The sequence below is a fragment of the Sus scrofa genome, chromosome 2 (genome assembly GCF_000003025.6).
Source record: "Sus scrofa isolate TJ Tabasco breed Duroc chromosome 2, Sscrofa11.1, whole genome shotgun sequence".
In the NCBI taxonomy this organism is placed as follows: domain Eukaryota; kingdom Metazoa; phylum Chordata; class Mammalia; order Artiodactyla; family Suidae; genus Sus; species Sus scrofa.
In genome coordinates, this window is record NC_010444.4 from 41,929,661 (window position 1) to 41,952,574 (window position 22,914).

The window sequence follows — 22,914 nt, forward strand, 5'->3', positions numbered from 1 at the left end:
CAAAAACAGCATACAAAAGTAAAGATAGAAATTTTGATTTGAGCTAAAAAGATGAAATCTGATCAGAGCTGCTTAAGAAAAGCTTGCTTGAATTGGGCCCTAAAGGAGAAGTAGAATTTTTCTAAGGCAGTGTGTAAAGAAAGGACTTTCTAGGTCACTCATTTGAGAAGTTTGGCAGTGAAAGGAGAAAATTAAAATGAAAGCTGCTGGAGTCCACAGGCACATGTTAAGATTTTTTTCCCTCAGTGTGGAGAAAACTTGAGCATTTTTATGGCAGAGGAGCAGAAATAAGCAAAGGAGAAATTAGTAATGCAAAGGAGGCAGTCCTTGATAAAGAAGGGGAATTCAGTGGCATTAAGAATATAGGTGAGGAGTTCCCATCGTTGTGCAGTGGAAATGAATCCAACTAAGAACCGTGAGGTTGTGGGTTCAATTCCTGGCCTTGCTCAGTGGGTTAAGGATCGGTGTTGCTGTGAGCTGTGGTGTAGGTTGCAAACACGTCTTGGATCCCATGTTGCTGTGGCTGTGGTATAGGCCAGCAGCTGTAGCTCAGATTTTACTCCTAACCTGGGCACCTCCATATGCTGTGGGCACCGCCCTAAAAAGCAGAAACACACACACGCACACACACACACATATATATCTATATATGTATGTATGTGAAGGGAGCATCCTTAGGAAAAGGGAACAGTTCATTCTCTGAGGACATGTGAAAGAAGGTAGTAGTGGTGACTGCAGAAGTTAAATTTGCTGGGTAGCTTCTGTTTTGTTTCTTAAAGGTAAAAAAAAAAAAGGAGGGGTTATCAGTTATCTATTACTTTGTAACAAACCATTTCAAAATGAATTATGGGTTAGCAGTTTGACTTGAATTTAGGCTGGGTTGTTTCTTCTGCTGGTCTTGCCTTGGGTCATTCACATAGCTGTTGTCATCTCTGCTGTGAGTGGTTGGTCTAAGATGGTGGCTGCACTCACAAGTTGCTTGATTGATGCTGGCTCTCTGTTGCCTTTGTGTTCTCTCAGTCTCTGTGAGCAATCACATGGCGGAGGCTGCACTCAGGGAAGAAAGAGCTGAAACAGGCTCTTGTGATAGTCGTAGAACTCCCACAATATTACTACTTTCACATTCTGTTGGTCAAAGCAAGTCACAAGGCCAGCTCAGATCAAGTAGAAAAATAGAGATCTTTAGGGGAGGAGCAATGGAGTTGCATTGCAAAGATGGGTGTATACTGGAATGGGAGGAATTTGTGCCCATCCTCCTCCACCCAAAATTTTGTTGTAAAGGTTTTTGAGGTCATGTTGAAAGAATTTCAAAGTGAATACCCACATGCCTACCACCTAGATTCTACTATTAATATTTTCTTATACCTGCTTCATCATATATTTATCCATATATCATCCCTCTATCAATTTATCTTATTTTTTTGATGTTTCAAAATAAATTGTAGATACTAGTACTTTCCTCTGTAAATAATTCATGCATGTTTTTCAAGAGCCATATAACATTGTATGTAAATATTTTTATAAAATATTCACATACAATGAAGTATACAAACTTAAGTGTACATCATGTCTAGTTTTACAGCCTGCCAGAGGGGGGATAATTTGGAATGGCTTTTCAGTTAAGTGCCTCAGAAATTCAACTATAGTTGTATGAAAGAATTGCAAAAGATGTGAATACCTTTCTTCATGTCCTCCTTAATAATTTTTTTTATTTAGCATTACTTCAACACTTAGAGTTTTCATTTGTATTTAATTTCACTTTGGATGTTTCCTTATCTCCTTTCATTAAGCGTTTATTGAGCACATACTGTAGATAAACACTATGCTAGAAAAAGCATGTAAACAGGAGCTCTCTTTTTTTTTTTTTTTTTTTTTTTTTTTTTTGTTGTTGCTATTTTTGGGCTCCCGCATATAGTCAGTATGATCAGCTGTAACTACGAGGATGCGTCTACTACAAGTACCATTAACTGAGCAACAAAAACTAGGTGTATTCTAACATCCACAAATAGATTTTTATAATAACTAGTGCCATACTTAATTTATTTATTTGTTTTTTAGGGCCACACTGGCCGAACGTGAAAGTTCCCAGGCTAGTTCTAATCGGAACTACAGCTGCTGGCCTCCACCACAGCCACAGCAATGCCAGATCTGAGCCGCATCTGCAACCTAACACCATAGCTCACAGAAACGCCAGATCCTCTAGCAAAGCCAGGGATCAAACCTGCAATCCTCATGGATACTAGTTGGGTTTGTTACCACTGAGCCACAATGGGAACTCCTAGATGCCACTTATTTAATGCTTATGCTAAAGGCCAATGGTAAACACTTTTAGTTGCATTGTTTCACTTAATTCTTTGTAATAAAGTGAGGAAACTAAGGCATGTGGAAAAGTTTTCACTTGCCCAAGATTTTACAGCTTCGTAAATATAGGTGATGGGACTCCAAACCCACATTTAACCCCTGTAACCTATTGATTAGAATCAGGAAATGTGCCCTCTGTTACATGGTGGATTACTAACCCTTTAACTGGTCATTTTGCTTCATAGGGTTGTCTTGATCTGAATTGTTTCTTTTTATTTTTTTCATTTTTGGCCATTCAGTTGCACATGGAATTCCCAAGCCAGGAATCAGATACTCATTTTGCTTCATAGGGTAATCTTGATCTAAACTAAGTATTTTATTTTCTTCATTTTTGGCTGCCCTGTGACGTATGGAGTTCCTGACCCAGGGATCAGATTCAAGCCACAGTTGCAACCTTTGGCAGTTGTGGCAACACCAGATCCTTTAACTCACTGTGCTGGGCTGCGGATTGAACCTGCATCCTGGTGCTGCAGAGATGCTGTCAATCCCATTGCGCCACAGCAGGAACTCCTAAGTGTTTATTTTAAATGGAAGAGCATAAATGTTTATTAACTGATCTATAAGGAAGTTTATTAAACTGTCTTCTGGTTTATGAATAGATATTTTAGCAATTTGAAAAGGAGAGGTTTTAGTATTATAACTATTGAGTTAACTGCAGATAATCAGCATAAAAATGTGACCAAAACTATGTGACAAATTCAGCTGTGATTTAACCTTTGAGTGGAGTACTACAGCTTCTTATAGCCTTAACACTTGTCTTATTATTCTAATCTATGTTACAGTATACTTTTAAAAAATTTCTAGAGTAATAATTAGTTTTTCATGATATTTTGATAAAATAATAGTTACTTGATATTGTTTATTAGGTATTGAATACTTTTATTGCTAATTGGCTTTTGAGCAATTTAACTAGTAGCAAAAGATTGAAACCATTTTGACCTGCTATTTGCATAACAGTAAACCCTGTCTGAACTCTTGAAAATATGTGACTAACACTTAAGCCATTTCATGCCGAGAATTCTGCCAGAAGTGCCACTAGTTAATGGCAACCATTGTGACAGCTGAAGTGAAAGCTTCTTGAGTTCCTTTACTGTGTTAGCTTTTCTGTTAGGTCAGGGAATGGGGTAAAGTCATGTTTGTCTAAACATCTCTCTTAAGCCAACAATGTATAAGACATTTTAAAAGTGTTCCTTAACCCAGATTTCTTCCAACTGTTTATTTTATTTAATAGTGTATTTGTAAGTGGCATTAAATTATAAATCATATGTAGTAGGTTGCAAAAAAAACCCCCACAAATTTATGTTTTAGAAATCTAATAGTGTTATGTTTATTTTACATATAGGTCTTACTATTTTGGAAGCTACAAGAAAAAAATAGATTGGGGTAACTTTTGGTCTTTAAGCGGACATGGCTCAGATATCCAGCAACAATGGATTTAAGCAATGTTCATCTTCACATCTGGAACCAACAAGAACAAAAGATGTGGACAAAGAAGAAGCATTACAGATGGAAGCAGAGGCTTTAGCAAAACTGCAAAAGGATAGACGGGTGACTGATAATCAGAGAGGATTTGAGTTGTCGAGCAGCATGAGAGAAAAAGCACAAGTTTATAACAAACAGGATTATGATCTCATGATGTTTCCTGAATCAGATACCCAAAAAAGAGCATTAGATATTGATGTAGAAAAGCTCACCCAAGCTGAACTTGAGAAACTATTGCTAGATGATGATTTTGAGACTAAGAAAACACCTGTCTTGCCAGTTACTCCTTTTCTGAGCCCTTCGTTTTCAGCACAGCTCTGTCGTAGACCTATTCAGAGAGGACAGTGGCCACCTGGATTATCTGGGCCTTCCAGTTATACTTTACCTTCTATTTATCAGTCAACTTGCAGTAGTAAACAGACCGCATTCCAAAATGGCTTCAATCCAAGAATGCCTACTTTTCCATCCACAGAACCTATATATTTAAGTCTTCCAGGACAGTCTCCATATTTTTCATATCCTTTGACACCTGCCACACCCTTTTATCCACAAGGAAGCTTACCTATCTATCGTCCAGTTGTCAGCCCTGACATGGCAAAGCTGTTTGACAAAATAGCTAGTACATCAGAATTTTTAAAAAATGGAAAAGCAAGGACTGACTTGGAGATAACAAATTCAAAAGCTACAAGCAGCAATCTACAGGTATCTCCAAAATCTAAAGATATCAGTAAATTTGACTGGTTAGACTTGGATCCTCTAAGTAAGCCTAAGGTGGACAATGTGGAGGTATTGGATCACGAAGAAGAGAAAAATATACCACGTTTGCTAGCAGACGATCCTTGGGATGCTGTTCTTCTTGAAGAGAGATCACCAGCAAGTTGTCACCTTGAAAGAAAGGTGAATGGAAAATCCCTTTCTGGGGCAACAGTAACAAGAAGCCAGTCTTTAAATATTCGAACAACTCAGCTTACAAAAGTCCAGGGCCAAATATCTCAGGTATAGTCTTTTCTTACTAACTTCTTAAATATCAGTATTTGTATACATAATTTGTTAGGTAAGTTTTTTTTTGTTTTTTTTTTTAAATGGCCACTCCTGAGGCATATGGAAGTTCTCAGGCTAGGAGTAGAATTGGAGCCACAGCTACAGGCCTATACCACAGCCCTGGCAACACCAGATCTGAGCCGCATCTGTGCCTTATGCTGCAGCTTGTGGCGGCACTGGATCCTTAACCCACTGATCAAGGCCAGGGATTGAACCCACATTCTCACGGAAGCTATTTCGGGTTCTTAACCTGCTGAGCCACAATGGGAACTCCCAAGATAAATATTTTTCATTATGAATCTTGTTTTCTTTAGTCTTAAGTGTGCTGTGAATCTTAAATTGTGTGCTGAAGGATTAAATGTGTTTATGCCAATTGAAAAATTGCTTGCTGTTGATATTATCTTTTCTAGGATTGTGAATTTTAAGAACCTATGATCAAGGTTCTTACTGTCACTGATAAGCATTTAAGATAATTTTTATCTGTCTTTCCATGTCTTTACATTATATATGATTCTACTCTTCCTATCTTCTTTATTTTTCAGAGTAAACAAGGAATTTTGGTTTTTAACCTCAGTGTAGAAATTGTTGTGTATATTGTTTTGTTGTTTTTTTAACTATGAATGAATAACTGAATAGAAGAGAGGGAGGGAGGGAAGGACAGAGGAGGGAAGGAGAGGTAGAAGGAATGGAGGGAGGAAGGAAGGAAAACCCCAGAGAAATGAGAGAAAAGCCATTTATAGGACTCTCTAAATACCTACATTGTTAAAAATGAAGAATAGAACTATAGTCTGTAGGTATAGTTGCTAAGTTCATTTAGTTGTACTCTCTGGAAAAATTAGGTAAGGGTGCCTGGGACAAGATGTCTTCTCTCAGAAGAGAGGCAGCAAGGTTTCAGCTTTTCCTTTCCATGTATAGTATACTGCTGAAGATTTGTAATTTGCTCTTATAATATCTGTGGATACTAGGAATGCTTAAGCCTTATTCTCACCTTAATGTGAATTGTATCATTCAGCTAATTAGATCATCACCTAGTTACTTTTTAGGCACTGAGAATCAACTAGAATTTAAGGGAAGGAGAAGCAAATTTGGCATGATTTGAATGGATTTATTTTTTGTTTTTGTTCAGTTTTTCATTTTGATGAAGTCCAATTTATTGACCTTCTGTAGTTCATGTATCTTTCTTTTTTTTTATTACTCAGTGATTTTATCACATCTGTAGTTGTATAATGATCATCACAATCCAATTTCACAGGTTAAGAGAAAAGGGGGAGTTCCTGTCATGGCGCAGAGGAAACGAGTCCGACTAGGAACAATGAGCTTGCGGGTTCGATCCCTGGCCTCGCTCAGTGGGTCAAGGATCTGGCGTTGCCGTGACCTGTAGTGTAGGTCTCAGATGCAGCTCAGATCCCGTGTTGCTGTGGCTGTAGCATAGGCCAGCAGCTGTTGCTCCGATTGGACCCCTAGCCTGGGAACCTCCATATGCCGTAGGCGCACCCCTAAAAATAAGCAAAAAAGAAAAGAAAAGAAAAGGATGAGGATGTTTTTGGATAACATAATCAGAATATAGGAAAAATCTTAATTAACCAGTGCAGTGTTTTCTGAATGTATTTTGACTACAGTTCACACTAAGTAATACATGTTATTAAGTTCTCTTAAGCTTTTCAATACTGCTTACAGATTTAGTAACTTTTTCTTAACACTTTGATTTAAAAATCACAAGTTAAAAAAGTAAATTAAAAAAATAGAGGAGTTCCTATTGTGGCACAGCGGAAATGAATCTGACAAGTATCCATGAGAATGCAGGTTCAGTCCCTGGCCTTGCTTAGTGGGTTGGGGTCTGGTGTTGCCATGAGCTGTGGTGTAGGTCACAGACATGGCTCAGATCCCACGTTTCTGTGCCTATGGCATAGACTGGAGGCTACAGCTCCAATTCGCCCCCTAGCCTTGGAACTTCCATGTGCCCCGGTGCAGCCCTAAAAAGCCAAAAAAAACCCAAACAAACAAAAACATGTTTCATGTTTTAAATTAGAATCATAATAATGTCAGATTATTTTCTTTAATATTCCATGTCCTCATGGCTTTTGTTTTTACAAAATAACAGTCATTTCCTAAAGTATTTGAAAGAAGAAGGGAAAACTTTAAGCCAAGAATAATCAAGAAGTTGGCAGGGGTGGAGGGGGCGGGTTATAGCTAGGAGTTGGAATTGCTGGTTATTCTATGTTTAGCTTTTTGAGGAACTTGCAAACTGTTTCCCATAGTAGCAGCACCATTTTACATTCCTTCCAGCAATGTATAAGTGTTCTAGTTTCTTCATATCCTTGCCAACACTTGTTATTTTTCATTTTTTTGGATTATAGCCATCCTGATGGTTGGGAAGGTTTGTGGTTTTGATTTGCATTTCCTTATGACTAGTGATGTTGAGAATCTTCATATGTTTATTGGCCATTTCTATATTTTCTTAATGAAATGTCCATTTAAATCATTTGATCCTCCCCATTTTTTTTTTTTTTTTTCTTTTTACAGCTGCACATGCGGAATTACAGAAGTTCTCAGGCTAGGGGTCAAATTGGAGCCAGAGCTGCCGGCCTACACCACAGCCATAGCAACGCCAGAACTGAGCTGCGTCTGTGGCCTTCGCTGCAGCTTGCGGCAACACGAGATCCTTAATCACTGAACGAGGCCAGATATTGAACCCACATTCTCACCTGCACTATGTCAGGTTATTAACCTACTGACCCACAATGAGAACTCCCATTTGCCCATTAGAGAAAATTTGGTCGGGAATTCCCACTGTGGCACAACAGGATCGCCAGCATCTCTGCAGCACCAGGATGCAGGTTTGCTACCCGACCTGGCACATCATGGGTTAAAGGGTCCAGTGTTGTAGCAGTTGCTCTGTAGGTTGCAATTTTGGCTTGTATCTAATCCCTGGGCTGGGAACTCCACATGCCATGGGGCGGCCAAAATATAAAAACATAAAAAATAAAAATAATAACAAATTTGGTTGCTTATAGAAGCTTTATTCATAATAAAAAGCTAAAAAATGAAGCAGCCCATTAGTTGGTTAGTCCATCAGCTGATGAATGGGTCAGCAAAAGCGGTATGTCCGTACAACAGAATAATAGTTACACACACAAGGGAATGAAGTCCTGATATATGCTACAACATGGATGAATCTTGAAAACATTATAAGAAGCCAGGCACACACAAAAAATGTATGATTCAATTTATATGATATGTCTGAAAAAGACAAATCCGTAGAGAAAGAAAACAGAGTAATGTTTTCTTGGGGGTTGGGGAAAGAGGGAATGGGGAGGAATGGGTACAGGGATTTTTTTGGAGGGTGATGAAAATGCTCTGGAACTAGAATATTTCAGAGTCCTTACGATGGTGGTGATGGTCATATAGCATTATGAAGGTTCGGAGAGCCAACAAATTGTACATTTTTAAATGGTTAAAATGGCAGATTTTGGAGTTATTATTGTGGCTCATTGAGATAAGAACCCAACATAGTGTCTGTGAGGATGTGGGTTCAATCCCTGACCTCCACCAATGGGTTAAGGATCCGGTGTTGCTGCAGCTGTGGTGTAGGTCACAGATGTGGCCTGAATCTGGTGTTGCTGTGGCTGTGGCATAAGCCAGCAACTGCTGCTCCATTTCAGCTCCTAGCCTGAGAACTTCCATATGCTGCAGGTGCAGCTGTAAAAAGGAAAGAAAAAAATTGGCAGATTTTATGTTGTGTGACTTCTATCTTTTTTTTTTTTTTTTTTTTTTAAAGGAAGACACTGGTCTCCCTAATCCTCCCATTCTGCTCAGGCCAGGTTACTGCTAGATTCCCATTTGGGTCAGTGTTCTAATAAAAATCCCTCCCCAGCTGTGGGTCTCCTTTTTATAGATCTACCATAAGGGCATGGTGTTTGACACCATGCAGTCTGAACTAGGGATATTAGCTGTTTATAGGAGTTGTTTGGGAAGGGCGACTGCCTAGAACCTGGAGATCTCAGGAACTATGAAAAGTTGCCGTCTCTGCTCTCAGGGAAAAATAAGCCCCTGCTTCTATAGGGGGTTGAGTTTAGGTTCATCCCTCCCATTGGTAGAAGGCAGAGACCCCTGTATGCAGTCCAGAATAAGCATTTAAATCACTTTCAGATAATCCCACTCCTGCATTGTACCTTCGTATGTGTGCATTTATACCTCCGCAATATATGCATTGTAGCCACAATACATAGATTTTCTTGAATTTAACAAAATATTTGTAAATGACTTTGGTTTATTTCATTATCTTTATATCTCTAATTCTAACCTTCTCATCATTGGAAAGTCATTTATTTACTAAGAGAAATAGATTATTCCAGGTGAGCTCAGATTACCATTCCAGGTAAACTGTGGTTATCTTAAATATGTTGAAGTTTCCGGATTGACCAGAATTACTTACTATCCAGTGATCTGAGACTAGAATTTAGAACCTAAGAGCTCCATCCTTTTTACTTGTGCTATAAGGGTTCAAACTAAAGTCTTTTTTTAAATAATCGCTGAGACAGTAGAGAGTTTGTAAGAATCCTGTAAGATCAGAGCAATTCATACCAATTTCATTGTTGAGGAAACTGAAATGTAAAAAAGTTAAGGAATTATTAACTTTTTCATGTAATGTATTGCAATAGTTAAATGACTCATATTTTAGAGATGTTCTAGATAATAACCACAGTTATCTAGTTTGACCAACTTTATTTCATGGATGAAGAAACTCAGATCCAGAAAATGAGTTATCTCCAAATAATATTTTCTTCAGTTTCTTTGCAACTTAATAACCCTAGCATAGGTTGCCAATGCTTTTGTACAAAATACTGCTTCCTTTCCCTTTTCTCTCTGTAGTTTAGGCTGGTCACTTCTGGTTCAACTCATGTTTTCTCCACCCTTTCCTTTGGTGGGGGCAGGGCTGTGATACACATTTATATCCCTTTCATTGTCTCTTGGTGTACATCTTTCCCTACTCATTTTTAATGTTTGTCACAGTACCATCTTGATATTTGGTGCTTTTAGAAATTATCTTGCAGGACTAATGAGGATAGGTAGTTTCCTAAAGATAGAAAAAAATTCCCCTAGCAAGATCTGGGAAATCAGATCATATGGGAGTTGCAAAGAATTACTAATTGCTCAGATTCTAGGAATTAACTAAGCTTCTGGGCCACATCAGTTTTAGCAGAAACATTCTCAGATTTTGATTAAAGAATAAGGAAAAGGATCAAAGAGTAAGCAAATTGGTCATGAGTCAAAGTCAGTAAGTAAAATAACATGGCTCATCAACTGATCAATCAGAGATGGGATCCAGATTGCTGCAGTATCTTTACTAAATTACATCAGTAGCTTTACTAAATGCCGCAGTGTCTGAATTGAGATGTTTTAGGCTCCTTAAAGAAGTCTTACTGCAGCATTACTGAGGAGGTACGTAATTATTGATCGTTTCATTATACTCTTCTCTGTTAAAACCCCAGGTAGTAATTATATTTGAGTACCATATTTTAAGAGGGTCTCATAGTAGACTGGAGTGCATCTTGAAAAGAGAAGACTGCAGTATTCAGGATCTAGAAACTGTGCTATTTCAGGAACTGGTGTAAAGTTTGGAGATATTTGGCCTGAAGAAAAGACTATTAATTGGAGATAAATTGCACTTTTAATCTGAGTTTCTTCATCTATGGTATAAAATTGGACTAGGTGATTTCTGAGATCCTTTCAGGAATAATATTTAAAGTTTGGGAAGTTCCCGCTATGGCACAGTGGATTAATGATCCATTTTGTATCTGTGGAGGCTGCAGTTCGATCCCTGGCCCAGAGCAGTGGGTTAAGGATCCAGCATTTCTGCAGCTGTGGCATAGGTTGCAGCTCTTGCTTGGGTTTGATCCATGGTCCAGAAACTTCCATATGCTGCAGGGGAAAGCCAAAAAAGAAAGTTTAGAAAGTTGCCTTGTAAAAGAGGAAGTTGACGTTTTTTCTTTTAAAGTTTTATATTTTAGACTGATTCTCAAATCAGTTCAGGAAGTAGAATATTGGAAAATCATGGTATTATTATTAAAAAGATGAAATAGTGAGGTACAAAGTTTTTCAGTATTAAGTATGTTGCTTTGTGCTACATGAAGTAGCACTATGTGCTAAATTTTAATAGACAATTGGGAGTTCCCTGGTGGCTTAGCAGATGGGGGATCTGGGATCGACACTGCTGTGGCTGTGGTTACTGCTGTGGTGTGAGTTCAGTCCCTGGCCTGGGAACTTCTGCATACTTCAGGCATGGCAAAAGAAAAAAAAAGACACTGCAGGTGCTAAAAGCTGAAATACCTTTTATAGAAAGCTTGAAATTAAGCAAATACCATTTTTTTTTTTTTTTTTTTTTTTTTTTTTTTTTTTGTTTATTTTCTTAGCATATGAGTTAGCTATTGATGACTGTAGATTAGAAACAAGTATGAGGCCTGCAATAAAAGTCAAAGGATGTTAAATGAGCAAAGAAATATTTTATATTGTTAAATGACAAATTCAATAATTTTAAAAAATATATTTCTCTGTAAATTGAGAAATTCAGTTTAGTAACTTAGTTTTAAAATTCACTGTCCAAAAAAGTAGAACAAGGACCAATGAGAAGAAAACTCAAGGAGGCTGGTATTATAGTTAAATATCAACCAATGACTTATAAATAGCCATTTGGTAATGGTTTCTTTCAGATGATCAGTGCATTCACGTAGTTTTTGTAGGTCTTAAATCAGAGATTTGGTGTGCAGTTGTTACAGATTTTAAAAAGGATTTTATTTTTATTAACACTAAGATTTCATCATTTTCTTTGTGTAGAAGATAAAGTTTGGTTTGATTTAGGCCAAAAGGGGGAGGTAAATAGAACACTAATAATAGGCCGATTTTGGAAGTCTGTGGCCACTGAAAGGAAACTTAATTTTTCACACACCGTTCATCTCTGTTTAAAAGCTTTTTCCTGAGGTTCATATTTTTTTGTCGGGAAAGACTGCATGCCTATTCTTTATAATTACTTTACACACTTAAGTATTTATTTCCTGTAAGAATTTTATGCTTTGTGGTAAAAACTCTGAAGGGTGTTTTTCTTCTCACTCAGCAGTCTTACTTCCTGTTTCCTTCTAATGTCTTTTGTTAGTAATGATCTAAGTATTTTAGTTCAGATTTTTGTTTCCAAAACCAGGAAAAGGCATAGTTCTTAAAAACTGTCTTCTGGGAATTTAAGTTTAAATCACACTTTTAGTTAATAGCTGTAAACGTAGCTACTTTGAGCAGATTTCAAAGATTTTAGTAATGAATCAAATTATTTTCATGGAATTTTTTTTTTGTGACGTTCTGTGGTTATTGACTTTAAAATTTGATTATATTAACATAAACATTTATATCTCCACTCAAATAATGTCTAATATTAATTATAAAGAAGAGATAGACTTGAATAAAACACAATTTCCATTGTCTAGCTGAATGTAGTACACTATTTGAATAGCTTACTGAAGACTATAAAATTTTTAAAATTCAAGTAAGGAAGTAACCAACTTTGTTCTGAATAGCAACTATATGTTTATATTTAATGCTGAAAATGCATTTATTGAAAACCTGGTGTATCTAATTTCTGGTGTAAAGAAAGCTTTCCTATATTCTTATTACAGCTTTATAGAATATGTACTGATACATTTTTTGAATTATTTCAAACTTGTATCACTTTTCTTAAACCCTTAATTTACCCTAACTCTCTTTGATCTCACTAGCCTTTAAAAAATTGAGTTATAACTGACCTAAAACACTGTCAGTTCCAGATGCACAACATAATGTAATGATTCAGTATTTCTGTACCTTACAAAATGACCACTACAATAAATCTTGTTAGTATTTGTCACCAAAGTTATTACAATGTTATAGACAATATTCTCTATGCTGTACATTTCATCCCCACGACTCATTTATTTAGTAACTGGAGGTTTGTACCTCTTAATTTCCTTCAACTATTTTGCTCATATTCCCTGCCCCCACCCTCTATATATCAATGAGTCTGTCTGTTTGTTATATTTGTTCAGTTGTATTTTTTTTTTAGGTTCCACATGTAATAAGTGAAATCATATGGTATTTGTCCTTCTCTGTCTTACTTCACTTTGATTAATACCCTCTCGGTTCATTTATGTTATCCAAAATGGTGATAATTCATTCTTTTTTATGGTTGAGTAATATTCCTCTGTGTGTGTGTGTGTGGTGTGTGTGTGTGTGTGTGGTGTGTGTGTGTGTATGTAGAGATGTCCCAGCTTGATTCCCAGTAGGTGCAGCCCCTTATGTATCCCTCAGCCTCCTAAAGAAACTGTTACCTATTGATGGAACTTGGACCCAAAATCCCTTTGGTTGGGTTATTGCTCTGTCAGTGATCCTAATGGATGCTGACATCAATTAGCAGAGGGAAAGTTCCCTGTAGAAAATTGCAGAAATTGGATGATTCCTAATTCTATGTCGTTAGCTCTGGAATAGAATTTTGTAATAAAATATGTCTAGATGATGACCAAACATCTGCATGGATTTACAAACCTGAAATATTTACTAGAGAACTCGGCATCTTCCTCCACAGTCCTCTTCTTTGTTTCATATATTGGATAATGACATTAGCAATTGTTTCTTATTACATATGTCTTTATCATTCATTGAAAAATACTTGAGGACAAAATATGTGGGTTACAAATATTAACTATTCACAGACCTCATCCTTAGTGTTGTGCATATAACTGCAGTATATAATAGAAAGCCTTGAGTGCTTCATAAAGTGCACAATTATGCAAAATCAGTGGAGAAAAGAGATGATTTGATGCTTAGGTTGTTTGACTGGAGTCTGAGGGAGGGATCAGGGTAAGAGTTGAGGGAGTAGGTGTGAAATCTAAAAAAGATTTTTTTTTTTTTTTTTTTTGGTTCCAGAAAGAATGGAGAAAAATAAGTTAATGTAGATAAAATCATTGACAGTCCAGATGTTTTTCACTTTGTGGACAGAAAACTTGAGTTAATTTTCCAGATTCTATTTTTACTTTGATGTAGGACTAGATAATTGGTTATTATAATCTATTTCCGTCACTGTCAGTTGAAACTTGCTGTCATTTGCTTGAAAGGAAGGACCTAATTCATGAAAGGCACTGTAAAAAATACAGCTTTTTTTGATTTGAAAAAAAGCACCTAGGAATATCACTAAAGAGATTCAAAATCTGTTAATGGTAGAATATGAAAAACAGAGTTAAAGAAGAAAAGATGGTTACTGGGTCAAGCAAAAATAAGGTTTTTTAAAATATCATTACTCCTGCAAAGGGTGCAACGCTTTCTTCTTATAGTGTTATAAAGGTTTTGGGGGGGTTTTTTGGAGACTTTGTTGGGTAGAATGGAACAGCGATAAGCTTATAGTTTGGCTAGGTTGCTTGGGTTGAAATCCTAATTCTGATTATATTAGTTGTGTGACTTTGTGGGGGTTGATTAACTTATCTGTGCCTCATTTTTTAATCTGTAAAATGGGATAAAAATAATGATACCCCTGTAGTAGAGCTTTGTGAGAAACAAATACTGCATACATAGATATATGACTGTAAATTTCTTACGGCAGACCCTGACATGTAATAAATGCTTAATAATTGCTGATTTTTTCAAATTTTTTTATTATGGTAAAATACATAAAACAAAACTACCAGATTAATCATTTTAAACTGTACTGTTCAGTGTTGCTAAATATATTCACATTGTAGTGCAACCATCACTGCTATTCATCCCAATAACGGTTTTCATCTTGTTAAAAGGAAACTCTATTCCATTAAACAATAACTCTGCATTCTTCCCTGCCTCCAGCCTCTGGCAGCCACCATGCTACTTTCTGTCTTTATGATTTTGAATACTCTAAAGTACCTCATATAAGTTGTGTCATATAGTATTTGTCATTTTGTGACAGTCTTATTTCACTTAGCATAATGTCCTAAGGCTCATCCGTATTGTAGCATATTGCAGACTTTTCTTCCTTTTTAAGGCAGCATTACATTCCATTTTATGTATATACCTCATTTGCGTGCTTATCCATTCATCTGTTGATGGGTAATTGGATTGCTTCTGTTTTAACTGTTATGAATAATGCCGCTGTGAATATAGGTGTACAGATATCTCTTTGAGACCTGCTTTCTATTTTTTGGGTTTAGACCCAGAAGTAACAATTGCTGGATCAAATGGTAATTCTTTTTTTTGGCTTTTTAGGGCCAAACCCTTGGCATATCGAAGTTCCCAGGCTAGTTGTAGCTGCCAGCCTACACCAAAAGCCACAGCTACGAAGGATCTGAGCCATGTCTGCGACCTATACCACAGCTCACAGCAATGCCAGATCCTTAACCCACTGAGCAAGGCCAGAGATTGAACCCATGTCCTCACAGATACTAGTTGGGTTTGTTACTGCTGAGCCATGGTGGAAACTCCTGGTAATTCTGTTTTTAATAGTTTGAAAAACCACCACTCTGCACTATTTTACCTTACACCAGCAGTGCTTAAGGGTTCCAGTCTCCACATCTTTGCCAACATTTGTTGTTTTCTATTTTTTTAAATAGTATCCATTCTAATGAGTGTGAGGTGGTATCTCACTGTAGTTTAGATATTATTTTTTAATAATAATTAGAGAATAATTGTTTTTTAATAATTTTTACTAATAATTAGAAATCTTATTTTATGGAATCAGACAGTGATAATGAAAATTATTGCTATTCTTTTTAGGAAATGGTTGAAGGAACTACATAGTGCCTTATATATTCTTTCAGTGTTTTATGATTGCTATGGAAAATTTATTGGTTATATGGAAGTAAATTTTAACTTAAAAATTTTTTTTTTCTTTCTTGGCCTCACCCATGGCATTTGGAAGTTCCCAGGCCAGGGACTGAATCCAAGCTGCAGCTGTGACCTCTGCCATAGCTGCGGCAACGCCAGATTCTTAACCCACTGTTAAGTTCAGGCTGGGGACTGAACTGGTGGCCGCCACAGAGATAAGCCAGGTCGTTAACCTACTGTGCCACTTATTTTAGAGGGAGTGAAACATCTAATAAATTGAACGCCTTCCGAATTGGATATGAAGTTTTATAAAAATATAAAATTCAATAAAATATGATTCTTCAAGAGGTTTTTACATTAGGACAAATATAAAACAGGATATAATGATATGGTGTTTGCTTGAGACTAAGAACTTAGAAGTGCTAGGAGGGAAAAAAATGCTTCCTATTGAATACTCATAAGAGACATTGTAGGGAGTTCCTGTTGTGGCTCAGTAATAAAGAACTGGACTAGTAACCATGAGGATTCAGGATTCAGGTTTGATCCCTGGCCTCGCTCAGTGGGTTAAATATCCAGTGTTGCCATGAACTATGGTGTGGATTGCAGATGCAGCTCGGATCCTGCGTTGCTGTGGCTGTGGTGTAGGCTGGCGGTTGCAGCTCAGATTCGACCCCCAGCCTGGGGACATCCATATGCTGCATGTGCAGCCTTTAAAGAAAAAAAAGAGAGAGAGAGACATTGTAGACGAAGTGGCTTTCCATTTTGGCTTAAGAAATTAATAAGTTTTTTTGACTTATGCTGTGAAAAAAGTTTAGGAGGTAGGCATTGAAGGCATTGTGAAAAAAGTTTAGGAAGAAAGGTTCAGAGGCAAGATCGTTCAGCTTGTGTACAGGAACAGGATATGATTCAAGCCAACTTGAACATAATATTCATTTGGGAAGTTTTGGGAAATATGATTGGGTTAGATTGTGGCAAACTTAAAGTAGCAAACCAGAGGATTTATAGAAATATAAAAATCCACTTTTAGGGTAGTCTTGTCACTATAATAGGGGGGTTGCATTCTTTCAAAAATAATCTTTCCCAGCATATTAACTTTTTAAAGCAATCAAAAACAAGCATGTAATGAAAGAAAAAGCCTTAGTAATGTAGAAAATATTAGGAAAAGACTGAAAATCCTGTGGAAGTCAAATGGTGATTGAATAACTGTCTATAAGAATGGTTTCACATTCCACAGTGTTAAGCACTCTGGTGAATCAGTGAGTGCATAGGGAGAAGCTGTGAAGACATTCTTTTTTGCATTAAGAACTTTGGTGGAGTTCCCGTTGTGGCTCATTGGTAACGGTATAAACCCAACTAGTATCCATGGGGATGCGGATTCTGTCACTGGCCTCACTCAGTGGGTTAAGGATCTGTCGTTGCTGGCAGCTGTGGCATAGGTCGCATTTGTGACTTGGATCCAGTGTTGCTCTGGCTGCGGTGTAGGCCAGCAGATGCATTTCTGATTCGACCCCTAGCCTGGGAACTTCCATGTGCTGAGGATGCAGCCTTAAAAAGCAAAACAAAAACAAACAAAAACTTTGGTGAAAAAGTCTATATCCTGGATTTTTAAATTTTTTTCTTTTTAGGGCCACACCTGCAGCATATGGAGGTTCCCAGGCTAGGGGTCGAATTGGAGCTGTAGCTGCCAGCCACAGCCACCAGCCACCAGCCATGCTGGATCTGAGCTGCATCTGTGACCTACATCAGAACTCACAGCAACTCTGGTTCTTAACCCACTCAGTGAGGCCAGGGATCCAACCCACATTCTCATGGATACTAGTTGGGTCCATAAGCTGCTGAGCCACAAGGGAAACTACCTTCTGGATTGTACTTTTTTTTTTTTTTTTTTTTTAAGGGCCACATCCATAGCATATAAAGGTTCCTAGGCCATGGGTTGTATTCTGGCCTACACTACAGCCACAGCAACAGCAGATCTGAGCCGTGTCTGCAACCTACACCACAGTTCATGGCAATGCCAGATTCTTACCACTGAGCAAGGCCAAGGTTCGAACCTGAAATCTCATGGTTCTAGTCAGATTCATTTCTGCTGCGCCACAACGGGAACTCCATCAGGTATTTTTATACAGTGAGTCAAAACACTTCTAAAAGGACTCTGCTGTTTGGCTATGCTTGGGTAGTGAATTTATCACCCTAAATGTTGCACACAGATTTTGATCACACATAAACTTAACTTTTTTGTTTGTTTGTTTTGGTTGCTCCTACAGCATGCAGAAATCCCTGGGCTAGGGTTGAACCCACACCTCATAAGCGACCCAAGCCGCTGCAGTGATAGTGCCAGATCCTTAACCTGCTGTGCCACAAGAGAACTACCACATAAACTTAACCTTTGAAGGACTTTCAGGATTTTTGTACAAGTTTATCAACATAGAAAATGCCCACTAACTCCTAAAACTCAATTTTCTTACATAAAGAACCAGCTGCTTTCTTGGGAGTTTGGGGCCTAAATATATCAAATTCCTGGTTTATTAGAGGGGTCCCCACTTGGCTTTATCTCTTCATTTTCTTGAAACAGAGGGTAGTCTTTTGATTTCATTAAGCCGTTAACTTTCTGAATTGTTCATTTCTGGAAGATTTTGAATGGAAATATCTTAAGCATTCCGTTTTTACTGACCAACACAAAGTAAAGCCTATTTCTGCTTGAGTTGAGCGAGTAAAACCAGAACTTTAAAATAAGGCTTAGCAGGAGTTCCCGTCATGGCTCGTTGGTTAACGAATCCGACTAGGAACCATGAGGTTGCAGGTTCCATCCCTGGCCTTGCTCATTGGGTTAAGGATCCGGCGTTGCCCTGAGCTGTGGTGTAGGTTGCAGACTCGGCTGTGATCTGGCATTGCTATGGCTGTGGCGTAGGCTGCTGCCTGCAGCTCCAGTTCGACTCCTAGCCTGAGAACCTCCATATGCCGTGGGATCGGCCCTAGAAGAGGCCAAAAAAAAAAAAAAGGCAAAAAATAAAATAAGGCTTAGCATTACTTTTACAAAGAGAGAAATCAATACTTTAAAACTTGGTTACTGGAGTTCCTGTTGTGGCTCGTTGGTTAACGATCCAACTAGGAACCATGAGGTTGTGGGTTCAATCCCTGGCCTTGCTCAGTGGGTCAAGAATCCGGCATTGCTGTGAGCTGTGGTATAGGTCACAGAGGCAGCTTGGATCCCACGTTGCTGTGGCTCTGGCATAGGCCGGTGGCTGCAGCTCTGATTAGACCCCTAGCTGGGACCTCCATATGCCGCGGGATTGGCCCTAGAAAAGGCAAAAAGACAAAAATAAAATAAAACTTGGTTACTGATTTTGGTGTGATTTATTTTACCTCCAAATCTTTAAAATCATAAAAATGTGTTCGTGCTATATATTGCATTTAGAATTTTGGAGCTTTTTTACTTTTAAAATAAAAATGCTTTTTTTTTTTCATTACAGAAAGACCCAAATGGGACCATTACTTTGCCAACTGAAAGTTCTCTTCTACAAGAAATTGAAGTACAGAATGAGGAAGTGGCAGCTTTTTGTCAATCCATTACAAAGTAAGAAATTTTTTTATAAATTAAAGATTAATTTTTATAAATAATTTACAGAAACTTTAACTTAAAAACCAGCTTAATGCTAATAACTCAAATTTTAAAATTTTTAATTATTTTCTGCCTTGCGGCTAAAATTTCAAGACAGTTAATTGGTACATTAGCACAAACTGCAATTGAACCTGTTAGGTTTCTGAGTATTTAGAAGAAAAAAATTGAGGTCAGACAGTATTTTCTTGCTACTCTATTACAAGAGAAAAAATGGCCTAAACAGAAGTTTCATTCGAATTAGAAAATGCTTTTTTTTTAAAGAGAAGCTTAATTTTGCCGTAAACTTTCTAGCATTGAAAAATGTAGTCCTACTTAGATTTAAGAGATAATAAAATAAGCAAGATTATAGGAGCAAATGTATTTTATGAAGATTAGAAAAATGCATTTCTAAAATGTTCTTTTAATCTTGAATGAGTCCAGTGTTCTTTATACATGAGGAAATATAAGGATACTCAGAGAACTTATCTACTTAAGTGTCCTGGTCTAGTCCATGATAGAGGAAGTCTCCGTTGACTTTGGTTAGGTATATTTCCTTTACATTATATCACTGTATTAGTAAGGACTTCTGAGTGCAAGAAACCCATCTTAAACTAGCCTAAATCAAGAAAGGCTTTGTATTGGTTCACCAACCCGTATAGCAGAAAGAAGGATGGGCAGGGCTCAGTGACAATAAGATCTAGGAGTTCCCACACTGTAATTGATCCCTCCTCCCTTTGGACTCTTCTTCTTCCTCCTTTTTTTTTCCCCTGCCCTTCCATCATGCTTGTTGGTGCATTTTCTTCTACTACAGATAGGATTTTGAAGGCAGGGAAGGTAGCCACTGATAGCATAGATTTGCATCTGTTGTTAAAAGAAGGAAAAGTATATCACTACTGGGGATTTATTCTGAATCTAGTATTTTTCCCAGTTTGGTTTAAGCAAAGCAGATTTGGGATTCCCAGATCATTTTTGAGTATATTTGTCATTTTAATGATAAGGGACTTGTTAATATTTAACTAGACTTTCTAGACTATTGGTAGTATTTCATTAAAATTCTATATTCCTATGTGTCACGTTTTGACCAACATCGTTTTCTTTAGAATACCTTAGAAGGAAAAAAAGAAAAATATCAGTAGAGACACTTTTTTCTTTCATGAAAAGGTTGCTCTTAACTGGATTTTTAAAACTCAGATTTTTCAGCAGACATTTAAAATAGAAGAGACATTTAGGTGACTTAGAATGCAAATTGCATGATTAGAAGTTACAGGGGGAGGAGGCAAGATGGCAGAAGAGTAGGGGGATGCGCTTGCCCTCTCCCACAAACATAACCAAAAAAACACATCTACATGTTAAACGACTCACACAGAACAGCAACTAAACACTGGCAGAAGAACTTAAACCTCCAATAATGGCAAGAATCTCGTGACATAACTGGGTAAAACAAGAGAAAAGAGGAGAGTGAGAGAAGGGGACTCAGGACCAGACTGGTGCTCCTGAAAGGGAGCTTTGAAGGAGAAAGGGAACCCACATCCTGGAAAGTCATCTAATAGATGGAAAGATTAGCCGAGTCAGAGGGAGCTCCAGATGCCAAGAAGAGCACAGCAGTAGGTCTGAGATCTGAAAAGTAGAGTGACAGCTGAACAACGGCACAGTCACCAAAAACTGAGATGCTTGGGTGGGGGCTGGGCACTGAGACCTTGGTTAGTCCCCAGGAGTGGCTGGGATTGGCAGTGTGGAGACAGCCTGAGGGACTAGGAAGCAATTGGTCAGGTTGGCCGTGTGGAGACAGCCGAGAGATTAGGAAGTGGTGTGCCCTGGGTGGAGGGAGCAATACGTTGAGGGCTGGGGTGTGGAAAGCCACAATAGAGGGAATCTGGGAGAAGATCTGGACCTGCAGGAGAGACAAGGTGCCAGTGTTGGGGAGGGGAGAGGAGGGGCAGGCCGCCATAGAATACTCCTTGCGCCCCAGTGAGCATGCTTCCCAGTGCATCCCCCCTCCCTTACGCTGCACGCACCTGACCTGAGGCCGCCTGCCATCCCGGAAGGCTGGCCTCACCACTTGCAGGAAGACAACCACCTCCCTGGCTTTCTACAGCCTGACCTGTCTGCCTTCTGGAGGAGCTGCCCAGCACCACCCACCCCATGGAAGAGCTCCACAGCCCAGAAACACCAGGGCAAGCTCTGCTGGGCCACAGGAAGTCTGGCTCCATCGCAGTGCAGACCTGCTGGTCCTGCCAGTCCTCGGGAAGTCCTCCTTTGCTTCAGAGTGACCCTGCTAGCCCCTGCCCACCCTTGGGAAATGCCCCGCTGCCTCAAAGAAGACTGGCCAACACTGCCAGCCCTTGGGAAACACTCCACAGCAGTGCCAGGGCAAACCCTGCCTGGCTACGGGGAGTGCATCTCCACCACAAAAAGAAAATAACAAGCAAGATGAAGAAGCTCAGAAACCATTCCCAGTTAAACCAACAGGAGAACTCAGCTAAAGCAGTCAGCAATGAAACAGAGCTCTGCAGTCTGACAAGCTTGGAGTTCAAAAGGGAGATAGTGAAAATACTGAAGGAATTAAGAAAAGATATGAACAGTAATGCAGACTCCCTCAGAAAGGAACTAGAAAATATAAGGAAGAGCCAAGAAAAACTATAAAATTCATTTGCAGAGATACAAACTGCAAAGGGCAGTAAAAAAAAAAAAAAAAAAAAAAAAAAGAATAATGCAGAAGAACGAATTAGTGATACGGAAATAGAATAATGGAAATCACCCAAAAAACAGGAGACAGAAAACCAAATGAGAAAACGCGAAAGCAATATGAGACCTATGGGATAATATAAAGCAGGCCAATCTATGCATAATAGGAATTCCAGAAGAGAAGAAAAAGATAAGGGGATTGAAAATATATTTGAAGAAATTATTGCTGGAAACTTCCCAAGTCTAAAGGATACTAATTTCAAGATACAGGAAGCACAGAGGGCCCCAAATAAGTTGAATCCAAAAAGACCCACACCAAGATACATTTTAATAAAAATGTCAAAAGTTAATGATAAAGAGAGGATCCTAAAGGCAGCAAGAGAAAAGCAAGTGTCAATTATAAGGGAACCCCATAAGCTAACAGTCATTCTAAGAAAAAAAAAAAAAAAAAAAAGAAAAAGCAAAGTCAATAAGGAACCCCATAAGGCTAACAGCTCATTTCTCTACAGAAACTGTATAGGCCAGGAGGGAATGGCAAGAGATATTTAAAGCACTGAAAGGAAAAAATATACAACCTAGAATACTCTATCCAGCAAGAATATCATTTAAAATAGAAGGGAAATAAAAATTTTTTCTAACAAAAGCTGAAAGAATACAGCAGTACAAAACCCATTCTAAAAGAAATATTGAAAGGGCTTCTCTAAATAAAAAAAAAAAAAAAAAAGAAAAAGAGAGAGAGAGAAGAACTAGGATGGAGGAAACCACAATCAGAGAGCAGTCACTCAAATAAGCCAGCATACAGATCTAATCATGAAGATGTTTAAAACAAAATAAAATTAAAAAGAAAAAAAAGAGACATCAAAATCATAAAATGTGGGCAAGGGAAGTAAGGAAATAAATTCTTTTTTTAATTTTCTTTTTAAAATTTTAGTATGATAATG

The 22,914-nt window shown here is 38.0% G+C and overlaps 1 protein-coding gene across 1 annotated transcript in view; it reads left to right on the plus strand.

Annotated features, from left to right (window-relative positions):
* PIK3C2A (phosphatidylinositol-4-phosphate 3-kinase catalytic subunit type 2 alpha) overlaps nucleotides 1-22,914 on the plus strand; it is a 194,094-nt gene that overhangs the window by 99,692 nt on the left and 71,488 nt on the right. The window contains 2 exon segments of the mRNA XM_021083275.1: nucleotides 3,704-4,839; nucleotides 19,161-19,264. Of these exon segments, the coding sequence (XP_020938934.1) occupies nucleotides 3,769-4,839; nucleotides 19,161-19,264 (1,175 nt within the window). The 5' untranslated portion in view covers nucleotides 3,704-3,768.